The sequence below is a fragment of the Cupressus sempervirens genome, chromosome 2 (genome assembly GCF_028749045.1).
Source record: "Cupressus sempervirens isolate cs-2001-9-10 chromosome 2, ASM2874904v1, whole genome shotgun sequence".
In the NCBI taxonomy this organism is placed as follows: domain Eukaryota; kingdom Viridiplantae; phylum Streptophyta; class Pinopsida; order Cupressales; family Cupressaceae; genus Cupressus; species Cupressus sempervirens.
Window position 1 is genome coordinate 431,049,784 of NC_143119.1, and position 21,406 is coordinate 431,071,189.

The following is a 21,406-nucleotide window of genomic DNA, read 5'->3' on the forward strand; positions in this document are numbered from 1 at the left end:
ATTCTAAACTCCCAAGCTAACTCTGCAAAGTCAATTTGGGTTGGTTTTTAATTGCTGATGATAGATTATGAACTCTAACCTGTGAAGAAGATAGAGTTATGAAGATATGTTGAGGTGGAACCATCAAATTCAGAACTTCAATTTTCTGGTTCATTTTAAGATTGGGTTTGCAAAAGGCTGAATTGTTAATACATTCCAAGGTGCAGCATATCTGTGGAGTCAAACTTGAACTTGAACCAAAGGTTTCTACTTCAACTTCGTGTTTGAGTCTGCAGAGTCAAAATTTTTGACAGCATTAAAATAACAGTAACAATGCGGGTGGCATAACTTTTAACTCCATCATTGGATCTGATCGAATTTTGGATATGTTGTTCAAAATCAAGTTTTCTAAAGGTCCACCAAAGAGATTTTCAAAATTTGGCCAAAGTCAAAAGTTATGAGGAACTGAATGCAGGTCTGTGAACAGAACAGCAAATACAGATATGCCACAGTTAAAAAAAAAATACAGTCACGTTGCGGGGCCCACAACTTTTAATCCAACCATTGGATTGAGCTGAATTCTGGATATGTTTGAGGAAACCTAATTATCTAAATTCTCTCCAAGCCGTTTTGCAAAATTCTTGACGGATCAAAAGTTATAACTGTTTAAGTGCAGCAATATATTACCAGTGACAGTTACAAAATCATGATAGCAATCTATAACCAGCATATGCCACTTGTCCAAGAATGCACATGGGATTCATTTTAAATTTGATAAAAGATTTGTTATAATTTATGAAACTTTAAAGTGGCTCAGCTATTAAAATTCCAAAGGGGCAAAAAGAAGATTATTCTTGAGAATAATTAAATTGATTTTTCAAAAAACGGTTATGGAAACCAAAAGACAACCCAAAGTTATTATTTATTGCAAGATTCAGATGTAAGGAAAGGGGGGTTCTTCTTTTTGGAAGCAGAAGTTCTATAGCTACTGCTACAGGGGAAGAGATTTCTATTTTGTAACAGAGGAAGCAATTTCATTTTATGCAGATTGATTGTAATAAGGGGATGGAACAGTACTATTATTGTTTTATCATGTCTCTGAAATAAAGAGGGACATTAGTGTGTTTGATTTTATAGTCATATACATTTGTGTTCTGATCTGAGAGGATTTTGAAGTCCTTTTATTTCTATTTTAGATGCAATTCTTTATTATTATGTCGGATGTGATATATATAATCTTATGGTTATGTATTCACACTTTTGCATAAAGATGTTTACAGCTTTCTCTCTCCATTCTCTCTGTAATATGGAAACATGGTAGATAGTCCTGTGGCTGTTTACTAGTTTTTCATTCATTTCTAGTTTAGCAATCTTTAATCACATTTATTCCATATTGATGGGTGAATGTCTGCATATTGATGGGTGAATGTCTGAAAAACCCTTTGTGTCTTCAGGTCAAAGACATAACCAGATATCACATTTATTGAATATCTTTTAAGAGGGAGTTGTACCACTCAATTCAGAGGAAAGCTATCAATCTCATGATAGTATTTCCAATTGTTAGTGGCAATTGTTCTTCCATTTGGGCATCTTGAGTCATTCTTTCTAGTTAATTCTGGAAGGACAAAACTGTTTACTAACATAAAGTCATCTCTCATGCTAAGCTTGCAAAGTAAGATCATAAAATGACTTCAAGGTTCCTTCTTAATCATTGGTGCAAAAGCACCTAAAGTACAAAAACAATAAGAGGTCATGAGCCCTTATATGAGAAATTAAAATATATATGAGTCATTTGTAATGTATTTGAGTCCATAAGTCAAGATTTAAAGACTAGAGAAGTCATTCATAATAAGTTGTCAAATTTGTGCAAGGAGGTCTTAATCAGGTCAATAATGTCAAAATGGTTATTTTATATGTGAATGGACCTATTTATATCCATATAAATTCATTTGAGTCATAGCCTTGGTCTAGGTTGTGTTTATACATAAGTTGTAATGCAAAAGAGCATAAAATGCTTAAAATGTTGTCAAAACAAATGCATAATGTTGTAAGGGGTTAAAAGAATGAAAGGAGTTGGTTTAAAGGTGGTTGGTAAGTTATAAACCACCACAACAACTATAAAATCATTGTATTGGTCGTTCCAAACCATTAAGGAGAAGAAGGAAACATTTTGGAGGAATTTTGGTGCTTTCTACTCTTATAATTTTGATTGGATTTTCAGTTTTTGTGCTGGTTCCAAGTCATGTACGACCATGTAAAGCCTGAAAACCATGTATAATCTGTACATTTGGATAGTTTGCTGAATAATTTTTCTTCTCTTTTTGGTTTGAAATAATTTTGTTAAATTTTGGAGAAGTTATGAGCATTTTGGTAACAGTGATTGTTTTCAGATTTGAGAATTCTTGACAACAGTCATATTGCAGGGTTTGGTATGGACACATGTGGAAGAATCAGGGACTCTTAAGTATATTCGTTGGAAAGATATGTGAATCCGTTTTGATTCCCTTTTTATTTGGGTCGTTTTCATTCAGATTTGTGGAAATTATAAATATTTTAGTGAAAACTGGATTTCAAATATCTTCAATGGAATTGCAAACAATGATTTGTACTTGTATAATGATGTATGCATTGGAAAAATTAATGGCCTACAGATTTTGAAACTAGACTCAAAAATAGTTCATTTAAAATTGGTTTGGGATCATTTGGATTTGTTTTGAGAAAGATATTGGATGCCCTAGGAAGGGTTTCATGTTTTATTTCTAGTTTATGACAAAATATGGGTCTTGGTGCAGAGACCACAACTTGTAAATGGTTTATTGGATTGGGCTCAGATTTAAATATGTTTTAGAAAGACTAATTTGAAAAAGAAATTCAAAAGGGTTTGGAAGGAAAATGTCAGAAACGAAACTTATGAATAATATACTCTGGAATAGAAGTCAGACCATATGAATGGTAAAATATTGATCAACTTGAGTTGAAACATATTTTGTTTACCTCATGAGATGCCTCTAATTAATGAATTTATTGAATGGATGTTGAAGGCATCAGAATGGATCCTAACAATTGGTTGGTTTGTAAGATGCTCTGCATCATATTAGTATCAAAGCTTGAAGATCTTGAGTGTGTGGGTAGAGTAGCGAAGGAGGCAATCAAAACCAGGACCTTGAAGATTCGGTTTTGATTTGTTGATGACTTTTTGGTTGCAAGTCTTTTTGCTGCATAAAGGTGTTGTGTTGTTGTGTTGACAGGAAATGAAGTTCTGTCCGGGCCATGGGAAGATCTAATGGATGCCAAAAGACTAGGGAAAAAGGAAGGATGGGACTCCTAGGTGAGGCACATGGGAGAGTTGTTTGTGGTGAGTTTGAAGCAGTATGGTAAAGGTGGATCTCTGACTGATAAGGCACCGTGGAGTTTCAGCCATTAATGCTCCACTGATAAGAGTATTTGAGAATATGATTTTGAGGACAGCCCTGTGTCCTTAAAGGCAAAGATGATGGTGATGAAGATATGAGGAGGCCAAGGTAAATATGAAGATTTTTGGTCTATTTTTTTCTTGCAAGTTATTGGTTCTATGTTTCCAAGAGACTTGGAAGCTTTTTCAAGGTTGCAGAAGCACCTAAAGTACAAAAAAAAAAGGTGCTCAAGAGTCCTTATATGAGAAATTGAAATTTAATTGAGTCATTTGTATTGTATTTGAGTCCATAAATCAAGATTTAAAGGCTAGAAAAGTCATTTGTAATAAGTTGTCAAAACTGTGCAAGGAGGTCTTAATGAGGTTAATAATGTCAAAATGATTATTTTATATGTGAATGGACATATTTATATCCCTATAAATTCATTTGAGTCATAGGTTTGGTCTAGGTTGGATTTATATGTAAGTTATAATGCAAAAGAGCATAAAATGCTTAAAATGTTGTCAAAACAAATGCATAATGTTGTAAAGGGTTAAAAGAATATGAGGAGTTGGTTTAGAAGGTGGTTGGCAAGTTATAAACCACCACAACAAATATAAAATCATTGTATTGGTCATTCCAAATCATTAAGGAGAAGAACGAAACATTTTAGAGGAATTTGGGTGTTTTCTACTCTTATTATTTTGATTGGGTTTTCAATTTTTGTGTTGGTTCCAGGTCTTGTACAACCATGTACAGCCTAGAAACCATGTATAATCTGTAAATTTTGATAGTTTGATGAAAAATTCTCCTTCTCTTTTTGGTTTGGAGTAATTTCATTAAGTTTTGAAGAAGTTATGAGCATTTTGGTAACAATGGTTGTTTTCAGATTCGAGAATTCTTGGTGACAATCATATTGCAAGGTTTGGTATGGACACGTGGAAGAATTGGGGACTCTAAGTATATTCACTGGAAAGATATGTGAATCAGCTTTGATTCCCTTTTTGTTTGAGTCATTTTCATTCAAATTTGTGGAAGTTATACATATTTTAGTGAAAAATGGGTCTTAAATACCTTCAATGGAGTTGCAAGCAATGATTTGTGCTTGTATAATGATTTATGCATTGGAAAAATTAATGGCTTACAGATTTTGAAACTAGACTCATAAATAGTTCATTTAAAATTGGTTTGGGATCATTTGGATTTATCTTGAGAAAGATATTAGATGCCCTAGGCAGGGTTACAGATTTTATTTCTGGTTTATGACAGAAAATATGGGTCTCGGTGCAGAGACCATAACTTGTAAATTGTTTATTGGAATAGGCTCAGATTTGGATATGTTTTAGAAGGACAAATTTGAAAAAATTTCTCAAAAGGCTTTGGAAAAAAAATATCATAAACGAAAGTTATGAATAATGTACTCTGGAATAGAAGTCAGACTCAACTTGCCAACTCATCGGACTCGCCCAACTTGCAACAAGTTTGGCAACTCTAATATATAATCTGTCCCTTGCCCCATGCTTTGACAAAAAAAAGACATCCAGGAAACTCATTTTCCCATCCCTTTGGCCCAAAAACTTGACGTAACATAGGTGATTATAGGATTTTACAGTGTGAAGAAGTTGAACCATAGTTCAAAATCTCGTTCTCTGACACCACTTATTGGCGAGGCAAAAAATAAAGTTCTCAACAAATATCAGACATAAATCAATAAATTCTTGGAAAATATAAGAAATTTTAAAATGACTTAAATCTAACAAGAAATTCATTTTTATTGCAAAATTCAATAAGGATATGCGTCTAATGAGTAAACAAACCAAAGAAGTCGATCTAGATATATATATAAATGCAATATGTAATAAAATCGTGTCCTCGTACGGAATTGTTGATATTCAGAGACTCTAAAATCTAAAGCAAACTAGAAATAGAAATTTGTCTTTGTAAGAAGATAAGAAAATACAAATGTTAATTAAAATATGAAACTAATCTACATCTTCCTCTTTCCCATCCCACTAAAATGAAAAAGAATTTAGAAAACATGATTGTGAATCCGGATTTTCTTGAAAAATCTCTTTGAATCTTCTTCAAATCCACTGGTGATCGATCTACAAGGCTGCCAAAACCCTTCTCTCCTCCAAACACTCAAAATTGCAAAATAAACAATGAAAGGGGTCCCAATTTTACTAGTATTGCCCAAGACAAATAGTTAAGTTATCGTGAAAAAATCGCAATTTATTGCAAAGAAATGGCAAACTTATTAGTAGAAATGACTTGAATTTCTTGCCATAAAACCTTAAGTTTTCTCGTTCGCAAAAGTTTTCACGAGAAGTAGAGATATTTGCCACTTCTCAGAGAGATTTTAATCTATGAGTTGAACAATCAATATCAAATCAAAAAAATACATCCAGTTAAATAATTTTTCTACTCTATTTTTTCAGTCTATTATAAATCAAGAAAATCTAGAAAAACAAGCAAAAATGTTGGCAAAGAAATTTCTGCTTCTTTTTTTGACTTAGTTCCATGCACTTTTATCTTGTTTTTTTAAACTATTTTTTATCAAATGATTCATTATAAATTTTTGGTTATTTTTCAATAAAACCATGTTGAATTTTTTTATTTTTTTGTTCATGTTACAACAGCTATGTCAACTTCAAATAAAAAGGGCATAGTAGCCTCAAAATCAAGAAAACACAAACATAAGGCATGGTAGCATGTAGTAAAGCAAAACAAAAAGGGAGAGGTGACTTGCAGCGAATGTAGCAAATGGATTACATGTGGAGTCAATAGATTAAAATAACCACCTTTTAGAATACCTAGAAAATGTAAGGAAGGCTGCCCCAAAAAAAATCCAGAGATTATTAGATCGTGAAGGACCACCTTGATCGATATGACTTGCAGAAAAAATGTAATGTCCCCACTTTTAGCAAGGTAGTTGGCCAAGTCAATTCACCATCGCAACCCTCGTGAACTAACAATAAAATTTGAGGGTCTTAGTTGTGTGGTTATAGGCTTTCCAGCAGCCTATGGTGTGTTTTGGCTCCGTTTGAGGGACTTACTATTTATAGTAAGTCAATCAGTTGGTTCCGATGAGCTCAGTTGAATCAGAGGAGTTGAAGGATGCTCTTAGTTTTTATTTCGAGCCTTCGGCTTGGTCTCCAATAATCTTGGAGGGAGTGTCTATTTATAGTAAGGGACCCCATCAAGTTCATTCATTGTCTTTCATCATCAGGATCATTTTAGTGTTGTCGGATTTTGACTCTGATGCTTCTTCAATTGTTTTCACAAGACGAGTGAATTATTATTATTATTCATCTAAATACACTGAGGTTGTTATTTTTGTTAGTGTTGTTGGTTGGTCACCTCAGGATCATAGCTCGTTGGAACCAGGACGAAAAGTTTTAAATCATGGAAACAAGAAACAATAGCCTTACATGTCAGAATTTGAAGTTATGGTGGAAAAAGTCATTTTTAGAGCCAAAAGCATTTAATAAATTAGTTTATAATAGCACTTTATTATGTTTTAATGTTGTGTGTGGGAAGTTTCTTAAGTGAAGTTCATTTGGGAAACTTTGTGCCATTTGGAGATTATAAATATGAGCCCATTTGATGAGTAAAGTATCCGATTGATTATTTTCTTTTGTTGTCTGCGAAGAGTTTCTGAGTTTGCCGACTTCTTTGCCCTTGCTGAAGTATAAGAGTTTGGAATTAAGAAGTGCCTGGTAATTCACAATTGAGGTACTGTGAGTTAATTCTAAGAATTGCATTAATTAAATTATAGTATTTCCCAACTGTTACGTATTGTACTTGGGAATTTCATTGTGGCTGGAGAATTTGTGATTTGGAACGCCATTATTGTCTATTGTTTAGTATTACGAGGTAATTGGTAAATACTTGCTTATTAATAACAAAGACCGAAAGGTCAATTTATACAAAAGGAAGAGACGATGTTTCCTTAGGAAACGATCGTAAAGAATAGAAACATTCTATTCCAGAGAAAGCAAAAAACGAAAGCAAACTAAAGCTAAAGATATTTACAAGATAACCATTAACTAATAATAGACGTCTTATCTATTATTGTAATACCCTCCCTTAATGGTTAATCTATCTAACACACCAAGCTGTCCTCTGAATTTGACAAACTTATCAGGACCAAGAGGCTTGGTGAGAATGTCTGCAGTCTGATCTGAGGTAGGAACATACTGCAGATCTATAGTCCCGTCTTCAACCAGCTATCGTATGTAATGACAATGAACATCCACGTGCTCGGTTCGTTCATGGAAGACTGGATTCCGTGCTAACTTGATAACGCCTTCATTATCAACAAACAAAGTAGTCGGTCCTGCTGGTGACATTTGCATATCCCCAAGCATCCGACGAAGCCAAACAGCTTCACATCCTGCCTTAACAGTCCCTCTATATTCAGCCTCTGTAGAAGAGAGAGAAACTGCCTGCTGCTTCTTGCTGGTCCATGTGACTGCACCGGATCCCAAACTGAACACATATCCAGATGTTGACTTTTTATCATCAACAGAGCCTGCCCAATCTGAATCTGTGAACCCACTGAGTTTAGGATTAGAACTCCGAGAATACAGAAGTCCATAATCAGAAGTGCCCTTCACATAACGAAGCACACGCTTTGCTGTCATCCAATGATCAGCCTTAGGAGTTGTCATAAAGCGTGAAATATAGCTGACTGCGAAGCTGATATCAAGCCTAGTAGCAGATAGGTAGATGAGGCTGCCTACTAGTTGCCTATACGTAGTATCATCAACGGAAGGAGAATCAGACTTGGCTGATAACTTGAGACCTTTCTCCATAGGTGTAGATGCAGGTTTGCAATCCTGCATTCGGAATTTGTCTAACAAGGCTCTGGAATATTTGGACTGAGAGATGAATATACCAGAACACTGTTGCCAAACTTCAACACCTAAGCAATAATGCATGAGCCCAAGACTGGCATAAGTGTTCAGTCATATCAAAAGACTGGCATAAGTGTTGTTTGATTCCCTGAATCAAAGATGCCGAACTGCCAGTGATGATCAGATCATCCACATAGATAACCAGAAGGATGATGTCACTGTCAGTAGTCTTGATGTACAGATTTGAGTCTGAAGAACTCCTCTTGAAGCCTTGATCACTGAGGTACGTATCAATCTTGATGTACCATGCCCGAGGGGCTTGCTTCAAACCATAGAGAGCTTTTACCAATCTGAGAACCTGATGGTCTTTACCAGCAACCTTGAAACCAGGAGGCTGCGTCATGTAGACCTCTTCATGGAGATCACCATTCAAGAAAGCACTCTTTACGTCCATCTGATGGACCTTCCAGCCAAACTGTGCTGCCATGGCTAGGACTAATCTGATGGTGCTCATCTTTGCAGTAGGAGCGAAGGTCTCCTCATAATCAATGCCCTGAAACTGAGAAAAGCCCTTTGCCACTAAACGAGCTTTGTACTTATCCAAAATACCATCTGATTTGTATTTGATTTTGTAGACCCATTTGCAGCTAATGGGTTTCTTCCCTGGGGGAAGATCAGAAAGGACCCAAGTGTTGTTCTTCAGCAGGCTCTGGTGTTCAGATTGCATGGCCTGTTCCCACTCTGGAATTCCTTTAGCCTCGGAATATGTTTGAGGTTCAAACACACTGTGAATGTTGGCCATAAGAGCAAAGTTAACAAAATCTATAGTTTTGCTCTTTTTCCGAGTAGTTCTCCCATCAATGAGCTCATCATCATGAAGATCAGCAAGTGTCTTAGCCCACCACTTAGGCCGGAGAGGAGAATGACCAACAGTAGTACTAGGAGATGCTTGATCAGCAGGATCCTGATCAGAAGAATCTGGATCAAACTCAAGTGAAGCATCTTCAAAACGAGGTGATCCTGCAGGAGAAGCCAGAGATGTCTGTACAGGTATCACTGGCAGGACTGGAGCTGTAGGAGCTACTGGAGCCCTCCCATCAGGTGGACCTAATGGAAGCCAAACTCCCAAATCATGAACTTGCATAGGCTGGTCTGCTAGATCAAGAACAGGAGAAACAGGCATGAATGGTCCTCGTTGCTCATCAAAGACTACATCGCGGCTGTATATGAGACGAGATGTCTCAACATCAATAAGGCGATAGGCTTTGCGAAGACTGCTATATCCAGCAAGCATCAATTTCTGACTCTTGGCATCCAACTTGGTGCGTGAAGCATCAGGGATCCAAACAAAAGCAAGAGAGCCAAAAACCTTCAGGTGACTGATTCTGGGCTTGCGACCTGACCAGGCCTCTTCCAGAGTTTTACCTTTGACCGCCACTGTGGGTGACCAGTTCAACAGATAAATTGCAGTGTTAACTGCTTCTGCCCAAAAATGCTTCGGAATATGTCTGTGTTCGAGCATGGAACGAGCCATCTCGGTGATTGTCCTGTTCCGACGTTCAACTACACTGTTCTGTTGTGGCGTGTGGGGTGTGGTGAACTGGCATTGGATGCCATGTGTATCCAAGAAGCTAGAGAAAACATTAGAACAAAATTCCCCCCCATTGTCTGATCTAAGAGTAATTATAGATTTCCCAGACTCTTTTTCAACTAAAGGTTTAAACTTCTGAAATACAATAAATGCATCGAATTTCTTTTTAAGGAAATACACCCACATTTTTCTACTAAAATCATCTACAAACAACAGAAAATACCTGTACCGAAGAACAAAAGGAGTAGCCATAGGGCCGCAGATATCAGCATGAACAAGCTGAAGTACTTGAGAAACTCGCCAAGAATCGCCACTGGGGAAAGGTGTGCGATGTTGCTTCCCAGCCTGACATGCGTCACAAACTCCAAGGTGTTGGGTTTGAATCTCTGGCAAACCAAGAACAAGCTCATCCCGAGCAAGTTGTGAGAGATAATGCACATTTAAGTGCCCATATCGCTCATGCCAAAGTGTGCTGATGGAAGATCGCCGAGCAGCCATAGCTAAGTCCTGAGAATCACCAGAATCAGTAAGTCTGAAAAGACCATGATCCTCAAGACTAACTGCAATAGTAGACTTAGTCGCCCGATCAGTGATGGTGCACTGATGTGAACTGAAGGTGATTGCCAAGTGTGGAGAATGTCGCAGCAACTGACTGACCGAGAGTAGATTTAGTTCCATCCCTGGAACGTAGTACACATCAAGGAATATGAGCTTCCTCCCAATAGACTGAATTTGAATGTTGCCTTTACCAACAACCGTGTACTCTTCTCCACCACCAAAGATAACAAAATCTGAATAAGGCTGGTAGTCAGTAAACCAGTCTCTGCGGTGAGTGAAATGTCGAAAGGCACCTGAATCAATGTACCAGGCAGATGACTGTACATGATCTGCAGGTCTTTTAGCCATGAAGGCGTAAAAGGCAGATTCTGCCTGCTCAATGTGCTCTGCACTGTTCGCTTTGGGTTGCGAACCTGATTGCTTAGACTGGGCAGCTAAGCATTTCCGACATGCAACCTTCATGTGACCATACTTGTGGCAATAGTTGCATTGAATGTTCTTCTTTTTGGTACCATCGGATGCTGGAGCAGAAGACTTCTGCTGAGATGGTTGCTGAAACTTGCCCTTATCCTTCTGAAAGGATTTCGCAGCAAAGGCTTGCTCAATGGAGGTGGAACTGGAGCTACTACCGAATTGTTGTTTCCACCGATCTTGCTGAAGTAGTAGGGTGCAGAGATCAGTGAACTTTAGATCAACACCAGTAGATGTGATGTTGAGAGTCTCGATAAAATGCTCATAGGAATTTGGTAAACTCCGAAGAGTGATTACCACAATATCCTCTTCCTCCATCTTGCGACCGATGGCAAGTAACTGATCACGAATTTCCTGAATCCGATTCAGGTGTGCCTGGAGCGAGGTGCGCTCATCCATGACAATAGAAAACAGAGTGTTTTTCAAAAAGAAGGCTCTGCTCTTGTCGGAAGTCTCATGAAGACCTTTGAGATGTGTCCAGATTTCGGCCGCTGTCTTGCCGGATGGAATCTGAGAAAGCTGGTCATCAGCTACAGAGAGTTTGAGAAGCATTACTGCCTCTCGATTGTTCAGATCCCATGTATCTTGATCAGGACCCGGAGAAGTCGAACGCTGCTTAACACCCAGAACAAGTTGATCGATGTTTCGATATTCGAAGATTGCGATGATGCGCTGCTTCCAGGTTCCATAATTGCGACCATTGAATTTGGAATTATGCTCGAGCAGAATATTTGTCAGAGATGCCATGGCACGTTTTTCAATGAAAAACTGTGAAAATCTATGAAGGCACGTTCTTCGAGGCAAAAATACGGAAGACCCAGAAGAATCAGAGAATGACCCAAAAGAGAGCTCGAAAAACCCAAAAGGAATCTGCTGTCGTTTTCTGAATCCGCTGGCTCGAAAATCGAGGCGCAAAAATCGAGGCACCCAGAAAAAACGAACGACAACCCAATTGAGCTCTCGAAAAACCCACCAAGAATCTGCAAACAAAAAAAAATTTCGACCCCAAAAATTAGGGTTTCGAAAAGAAACGGCCCTAGCTGAAAAAAGCTTGAAAAAACTTCAGATTTCTTGATGAAAAATGGTCGAATCTGCTTCCCAGAGCACGATGACAGACTGAGACGGCTAAGAGCATGAAGATTTGATACAGAAACATGCAGATTTTCACCCCAAAAACGCGAGTCTCCAAAAAATGGCCACGATTTCCACGCGATTTGCAGACCCGTAATTCGAGAATTTCTCCAAGCAAAAAAAAACCCTAGGTGGGTTTTGGAGAAATTAGCTGAAATAATTTTGGAAAAATTTAAACAAATAATTTCAAGAAGAAATTATAAATTTTTCCGAAAAAATTTAAGTATTTAGCTCTGATACCATATTACGAGGTAATTGGTATTTGCTTATTAATAACAGAGACCGAAAGGTCAATTTATACGAAAGGAAGAGACGATGTTTCCTTAGGAAACGATCGTAAAGAATAGAAACATTCTATTCCAGAGAAAGCAAACTAAAGCTAAAGATATTTACAAGATAGCCATTAACTAATAATAGACGTCTTATCTATTATTGTAATATTTAGCATGGTTAAAGAGGAATGTATTGTGGCTATCGTCCTTGTATTTGGCAGTGATTTCAGACTTTGTGAAAGGCTGCAATCAATTATTGGAGGAAAGCAATCAGATTTTAGAGCACCTGCAATTATACGCAAGGAACATGTATTTCTAAACCTGCGAGTAAATTGGAGTATTTCTTGAGAGCTGCAATCCATATTTCATCTATTAGAAGTCAATTTCTAGGTTCATTATTGCATTCTTGTAAATTCCCAGAAGTCAATTTTTATATTCTAATACCATCCTTTGCCAATTTAGAAAATTGCCATAAGAACAAAGAACACTCATTCTTGTGACCATGCAAGAAGAAAATAAGTAGTGAATGATCACCAAGTAAAATAAACACTGTCAGAGTCCATGAATGAGAAACAGCACCTGCTAATAAAACACCAACATCTCAAAAACAAGAACCAATAGTTGCCAGATATACTCCATTGCAAAAGAGAACTTCAACCTTTACATGGGGAAGTTGGCAAATCTGATAACCCAATGTAATCATTTCATAATCATGTCATCAGTAATGAGATTGAAGCCAAGGAGAGATGTATCGAAGCCATGTAAATGCCGCAACAAAAGTTAAATGCCAAAAATGAAAAGAGCAATTTTATGTAGAATGCCAAAGATGCACACAAGTGAACAAATCAGTGCCACCCCCTAAACATCTAAACATGGCATTCAATGAACAACCTCTGACTAAAGAAGCATTATATTCTCCGTCGGATAAATTGGCAGTTTCAACAAGCAAATCACAGGTACAGGTTACAAATTGCTTAGCAATATAACCTATGGTGGCTGAGGTTTGGACGTAGATATCCAAGGCATCACAAATATCAATCAAATGGGGATGAGATGCATATCGGAGTTCCAATCTAGTGCCTTTTAAACTTTCTTATAAAACGGCACAAGCATTTCAATAGCACTCTACATGAAAACCTCAAGAAAGGTAGAGAACTAAGATAAGGTAAATTTGTCAATGTCCAACAAGAGACCACAAGGAGGGTCCAAGGGACTGCCAAGAGAGACAGAGATGCCCAGCCAACAACAAGAGCACCCAAACAAAGCTCGGAAAGAAAGCAGGAAAAGAACACAAAGGGGTGGGAACAGCAGCCAGCCACAAGCTAGCTGCCCACTCCCGCAGAGAAGAAACCAAGAACTGAAGGATACAACCCTCAACGAAAGGACGCCCTGCGTCGTCTCTGAGTCCTGCAAATGGTGGTGAGCTGCTGCTGTGAATAGCTCCTACCAGGCTCACAGATCTGAGATGCATGGTACCCCGGCAGAACAGGTCACTGCGAAAGCTGAGGTAAGAAATTTATAGAATCTTCGTCATTGTGATCTTTAAGAGAGAAGAAACCATTGCAACTCAGATTGTAGGTTTTCCAACATTTGCTGAATACATTATAGAGAAATTAACATTGACACTTGCATAAAAGTTACCCACAAATTTAAGCATGACCATAGTCATCAACCTTTTGTTATCAATAGTACACTTAACAGCACATCATGTTAAACTTTTCCAAACAAATTCATTTAGAATACTATATTTCTTGTAGGGCGATGAGCATCAAAAATGATCCGACAATGGATCCCACTTTTGTACTTCTTGGCATAATTTAGGATAGAGGACTTCTTTGATGCTAGAGGATGTTTAGGATGGACTGGTACATCTATGTGCGAGCTTCACTTGACAGACTTGAAATGGTGAACTCGTTGGCACCATCATCAATCACTGTGAGGGACTGATAGAAGATCTGATAATGCACATCAATGAGCATTGAGGACCAAGAGGGTTAAGGAAGATACTCTCATTAGGATCGCATCTAAAATCCAAAGCCAAAGTAATCCTTGGATTAGTGAAGAAGCTTGTAATATGCATCTTCCCTGTACGGTTTGGGAATGGTCAAAGATGTGTGGATCTATGTCAACGAGAAGCTAAATTGCACCATCAGGAAGAAACAATACCACAGTGCTAAGGGGGAGCACATCCAAGTAGAAGCTGTAAGAGATACCATTCAACAGGTCTGCCGGCATCCAAAAATCACTTAAATGCCTTCATGTAGATGATGTGAGAAAAAACGGCAATTATTCATAGGTCATTTGACTCAACTTTTAATTATTATACAAGTACTTATCCATGAAGCAGAATATTGCATAAGTGTATGATAGTGTATGCTTCACTAGTCATGTATGTTTGCACTTAGTGTCAACAGATCATTAGGGCTTCATATAAATGAAGATCACTGATCCTGTCAAACAAATAGACACAAACAAGATGCAATCGTTCATGTATGTTATAGTGCAACTAATGCATTGAAATGCCCTGTATAACTAGTACTAATACCAAAAGTTAAAAAGGTTTTCAACACATTTCAAATTATCCTTATATATCTTTCTTGATAAAAGTCTTATTTGTCAACTCCAAATGCAGCCAACCAAATCATGATATAATCAACAAAAACTCAGAGCTACAGATCAATGCTTGTTAATTACTCCCACATCATTCTGATAAAACAATGGGTATGCAGATTGTCTAAAAGAAATTGTCGAAGGCATAAAACTATGCAATTTGTTGACTCTCTCAAATGTTTTATTCAGTAAATACATAAAAGGAACCGAATGTGCATATAAAAAGAAAAGAAGAAAGGAAGCCATGGAAACCATCCTGTCTATTCAAATTTTAATAATGTGACTACTGAAGTAGTGCCAAAGACATGATATGAAACCAAAAAGAAAAAGCAGCATATATTTGCATCCTTACCTCACAATCTTTATAACCAAAGGTCACACAATGAGGATTGCCCATGCTAATACAGGTGACTATCCATGTTTTCCCATTCACCAACAATTCACTTTTGACAACTGCTCCGTCATCCCTCCCTGGCAGATTTGTTGGTATATCTGCTGCATTCAGGATAGGCTGACCCATATCTACTATAACCTGCTAGGAAAAGCTTTTTAAATTCATTTGAAGTGCATGGTATTTTCTAATATATTATTCTTGGTTTTCATACTAATATAGAGAAGCCGTTGTTGCAATTATCATTAAACCAAGATTATAAAAGATAGTGGTTATCAAAATACAGACTCTCAAAAGTTCAAAACTAATAAGAAATTTCATCTTTTACAAAGAATATCTAGGGTATATTTTACACCTTGACTATCCTTGGGGAGATAAAGAGTTTTTCCTATCCTTCTCTGTCAATGATGATAGCAATATTATTGGAATCATCTTGCACTTACCAATCTTTCTTCTTAAAGAGAGACACAATATAATGCACTGAACCAAAAGCATGCACTGCCCCAAGAGATGAAAACGTGAATAATGAATGTGTAATTACAACAAATGGTTGATTGCTACAATGCCCCTTCTTAAATTACACTTGCTCACAAGTAGTCAAACTCAAGCTGAATAAATATATGACTTGTATATTATCAAATGACAACAACCCATTCATGTCCAATATGTTTTCTACATGAGGTAACCTATTTAATCACTACACAAAATGGATTTTAATTTTTTATGTATTGTTAATGGTTACCCTATCCTCTGCTTATAAGATCATCAACATGAGACTAATATAAGCTCTTGTCAGCACAGTAATGAGACTTGTTTTAGCCCCTTGCAAGCAACAACACCAAAGAGCCACACTAGAAGCCAACTGTGGAAAACTATGCCACAGCTTGGAATTTCACATTAGATATCCCTTTAGGATTTGAACTTGGATCTCCACAATGAGAACTCGATTCTTTAACACTCTAAGCTTAACCTTTGTACTAAACGAGATGGATTTGAAAAATATTGATGTTTTAGTAATAGTTCATGCAAATATATTACTAAACATAAAAGGCTGTCATGATTTTTGTGATATAGAAGATTTCAAGATAAGCAAGATGATGTGGCATCTACCCATTTTTATCAATCAAATGATTCCACATCACTATCATGTTTAGATGTATTGAATTTTCTATCAACAAAGAGGATAAGGGAAACATGATTCTAGAAGAAGACATGTTAAGATATTATGTGGCATGGAATATTCCTATTTGCCCATCGTTGATGCTCTATTTTGCATTGGCCAGCATTTAATGATTGTAAGTGGTAGTTATAGAAGACCCTTACAAGGGTTACTCTGAACTATCTCAGCTATTGATCTTGAATCAATCTGGGTTATTGGTTGTAATTGAGAGCCCTATATAAAGGCTTGCTGACTTCACTTGTAAGGGGGGACTTGTGAAATTGTTGCCAAGATAATTGAAAAATCATTGAAGCTTGGTGAAGATTTGTGTTATTTGGGTGTTAGCAAGGTTTCTTATTTCTCACTTTGAATTTGTTCATGTCGCGTAATTGAATGAAAGAAATTGTCATTGATCAATGGTGAAACCTCTTATGTTCAAACTTTTTGTAACTTTTTGATTGCAAGTCGCAGTGTAAAGTTAGGGTGAACTCATTGCAAGGCATAACTTCAATAGCTCCATGCAATTGATCTGCATCTTTTATGGTTTTAATGTGCATAAGTGATTTGCATAACTCACAACAGATAATAATATTTTAAGTTGGACCCAAACACTTTATTTCCAAATAGTCAACCTTCATACTATTATAAGTCCTATGTAATATTTTAAAAGTGTGTTTTAAACTTTATTCAAAATGAGGCCTTCAAATGTAATTTTAAAGCATTTTTTAAAATGATCCTAAGGAAAACTAAAATAGAGTCTGAAGTAAAGCATCTATAAAGACAGGTCAAGACTCGGAGAAAATCATTTGATTTTATCATCTCATTATTATAATAATTTTTGTTATTGAAGCACTCAAAGGTAAAAACTCTTGATGTTGGATATCTAGGGGACGAAACCCTCTTGGTTCCCAAATTTTGATATAAGAGCAAAATTTTGATATCTAGGGGACGAAACACACTTTTCTTCAAGATTGAAGTGAATTTCAACTTGCTACAGTGATTTATTGGAGATTGCAATTTGTGGATGATTAAAGCGATAGGTATTTGCAAGCAACATACATGCTGTTGTTCAATATTATTCCAAAGGTATCCGTTGCTGACTTTTCAAAGTTTGCCAACATACATGAAATAACCCCAACAGGATTATTGCTTCTTTTAACACCGAAATCTTAATACTTCAGGGGTTTGACGTTTCGTCAGGCAATTTGCAAACAAAGTCTGATACCTTTGAAATGACCCTCACTAAATGAGACACTAAAGTAACTATACTGGAAAATGGCCACTCATCAAATACTTGACATGAAACAAGACCAATCCTTATGCAATGGATAATGACAAAATTCAGGGGTAAGTGATTCAGTTGCAAGTAATATGGTCATAGCAAACTCGTTTTATTAACAATCAAATGGATAATAACTGAGTCTGAAAAATTACAACTGAGCAATGAAAGGAACCTGATAATCGAATAATGCAAGAGTTGATCCAAAGCTGACTATCTTCACAGACTGGATGTGGTGTCGTCTCTCCTATTATACAATCTGCCTTAGAAAGCTAAGCTTGGTCGGAATACTGGGTTCTCTCCAACTATTCAATGGATCATTGCTCCTCCGCCCGGTTACATTATTTCTTGACGCCTGTGATGTGATTGGAACCCGACCATGAGTATTTAAAATCAAATCGCTACTTGCTAAGGTGCCCACACTGACGGAAGTTGAGTCCGCAGGTTGCAAGGAAAAGTGAAGCCGATAGGGAAACCAAATGCGCCTCTGCCCTCTGTAATTCTTATCTCTGTCACCTACGATTTTATGATTGGAACCAGAGATGGATTTTCGGACTGATTCCCGACATGTTGTAGGTGATTATTATTAAAATCGCGACCTGTGACAGTGCACCCGAACTGTATCGCGTGCCCTTCTTCAATCTTCCGCCAAGAGATGATTCCGGCACTTGCGATTGCTTTGCCCTTTTGATATTCACCGGCCCTCCAATGACGAAAATGTCTTGATGAATGACGCCCTGTTCGGGTAGATTAAATCCCACTTTCTTGGATGTCTGCTATGATTGAGTTCCCAAATCAAGTCATAGAAAAAACCAGGAGTAGCTGCAGGCATCAAGCCAGTAATACACCCGACCACTGATATAGTTGTGCAGCGAATGTCCCTAGCTTTGGCCGGCCTGATAATGCATGTTAGTGCAATCGTTGTTCATAAGTGCTTCACCATAAATGATCTTTGCAATTGCCTTCGGCCCAGGTTCGGCCCTAATGATATATGAAAATGCTGCTGGAAGGTTGGCTCTGGAACTCGTCTTCTATTCCCGATCTGTTCATACTGCAACTTTCCATATAGAATGCTGAAGAAGTCGCCTTACTCCTCTTGCCAACTAATCCTGTAAAACCTTGTGAATAGCTTATATCTTCGAATCTCAATTCTCAGAATGATCCTCCAAAATTTTGGCCTTAAGCCACAGATTCTGCCCCTGATGAAATGACTGAAACGTCACCTCCAATCTGCAATAATTCAGATGATATTTCACACCCTCAAAATTGCGTACCAAGTGAGAGTTATCGTTCTCAATGGCCAGTTGTGACAATTGCAGAAACCCTAGGTTCCACAATGCACATGTGATTGAATCACAATCTGATAACAAGAGAAAATAAACAACCGCTTGATTCGAATGGAGCCCCGGGGTGCCTATTTATTCTTTTCTCTCCATTTTCTCCAGTAGCTTCTAGAACATTATTTTAATTTATCTATTAAGTGACTTTATAAAATATTTTATAATTCAAGTCACTTTATTAAATTAATTAAATATAAAGTTATCTTTTAATATTTATTTATTTGATAACTTTATAAATAATTAACTTAATATCACTTATATATTTAATTAAAATAATTAATTAGCCGTCCTCATAAAATATTCATTATTTTGGACAACCAAATTAATTAAATTAATTAAATCAGACTGCCTCCGAAAATGGGGACATGACAATACATGCTGTTGTTCACCATCATTATTCACTATATTTGGAAGTACCAACATCATATCGAGGATTGCCTAGCAATCTGGGGTCATAGTAATGTTGGGCTACGGTTGGAATCAGCAAAATAAGTTCAGATCTGCATGTTTCAAGGTCATTCTCAATCATGGAAGTCACTAACATATGGTTTCCAACCTTGTAAATTGTTCTACTAGCACAGTAAGATTAGCATTTATTGTGTGTTCTCTATCAACAGCCAATAATCAATATGATACACTATCTGTACAATTGTACAGCATGTAGTGAGTGGACACTAATCATATACAATCCTCAAATTGTGTTTCCAATTCATTTCATCAGCACTTGTAAAAATTCCAACAACTACAATTATGTACAGATCAGCTTCAAACCCTAGGGTTTATGTCTGTTATATTTTGATGTGAAACATCGCTGTCATAATTATTCCAAGCTCTTCATGATTCAAAGATGGGCATATTTGATATCTTAGGATTTATATCTGTTGTTCATAAAAAATCAGTCGCATTTGATGTGTTTGACAAATAATTCAAATCTTTTGTTTATATTGCATTTGAGTATGGATGCTGGCACTTCATAGGCTTTGAATTTGTTATTCGGAATATAAACTTAATTTATAAGGGTTTGGAGTATTTCATCATTGTTAATCAGCTAGGCTTTGACATCTACATTCGTCATTTGATTATAGTTTCAACTTGCACATTTTTGACATCTCATCTATTTCCTACAGTTGTCTGATTGGAGACATTACACTTTACAACAAAGAAAAGATTGCTCTCGAATATTGAAAAAATTAAATCCTTCTAAATAAAATATTTCAAATTGCCCAAGAAAAGATGGAAGAGGAAGTTGTGATAAAAGAGACATGGAGGAAGCCCTTGTAGGAAAACATACTCCTCTCTGATATGCTTTGTTATATCAGCCTTGTCCCGACCAAATGACAAAAAGATCTAATGAAGTGGAGATCAAATTTACATCAGATTTTTTTCTTTTTTTTTGGTGGGGGAGGGAAGGGGGAAGGAGGGGGTAGGAGGAATGAACCCTAACAGAGGATAATGATTGCAAGGCAAATGATATTGCTCAAGACTCTAAAGTATTGCACAGAATGCAGAAAAATATAGGTGCAGTACTAATGTACTAATGTTGGTGACTAAAACAATATGAATGTGATGGAGATATTAAGATGATATTATCTTTGAAGAATTCGTAGAAAATACCAAAAAAAAAAAAAAGCGAAGTAACACTATCATCTCTAATCCCAAGTCTAGGGAAAACAGTAACTGCTTTGAAAGGCTTTACAAGAGCCCAAAGCCTGCCCTCCTAATAAAAGAAGCGTGTGTAAACTGGACGGATAGCGATTTAAAAGGCCCTGAAAAGAAACCAATTGCAAGAGCATTGTGAAATTCTAAGAGCAAACTTAAAATGTGCACTTGAGCTTTTATGGAAGAAAGCTAAATTCTTCTTACTAGTTATGAAAAGGGTAAAAGGGAGACCACTATTATTCAACCCTCCAAATTGTCCTCCACAATGTTGGATTCTAAAGACACCTAAATGATAAAATTATGTCGGTCTGGACTGAAGAGTAGAATAAATAAAAATTTGGTCTTCGTTCTATTTATGCACAAGGTGACATGTGTTCTATTTATGCACAAGGTGACATGTGTCCCTCGTGTTCAAATGAAGTTACTCACATTTCGGGCCTCATAATTATGACTTGTAAAGTGGTTAGTTGCTTGGCAAATCCTGATTGGTCAATACCTCTTAATGTATCGCATCCTCCAAGAAAAAGATATTTGAATCAAGTCAAATCTTGTGGTCACAATTGATCCAGCCCACAAAATTTAAAACCAACAGTCCACATTGAAACACAAGAATGGTTAAATGAATATGAATTTGAAATTCACCAAAGAGTTGTAAAACCAGTTCATTTTAATTAAGTCCCCAGTTCAATTTAATTAAGTCCTATCAACTTTGTTT

General features: G+C 36.8%; 1 protein-coding gene across 4 annotated transcripts in view; it reads right to left on the minus strand.

Moving 5' to 3' along the window:
• The window catches only part of LOC149572932 (diaminopimelate epimerase family protein), a 128,931-nt gene that overhangs the window by 39,627 nt on the left and 67,898 nt on the right, over nt 1-21,406 (minus strand). For all 4 annotated transcript variants that reach the window (XM_089814050.1, XM_089814048.1, XM_089814047.1 and 1 more), the window contains one exon: nt 15,216-15,395. In XM_089814050.1, coding sequence (XP_089670176.1) covers nt 15,216-15,395 — 180 coding nt within the window. The remainder of the gene's footprint in view (nt 1-15,215; nt 15,396-21,406) is intronic.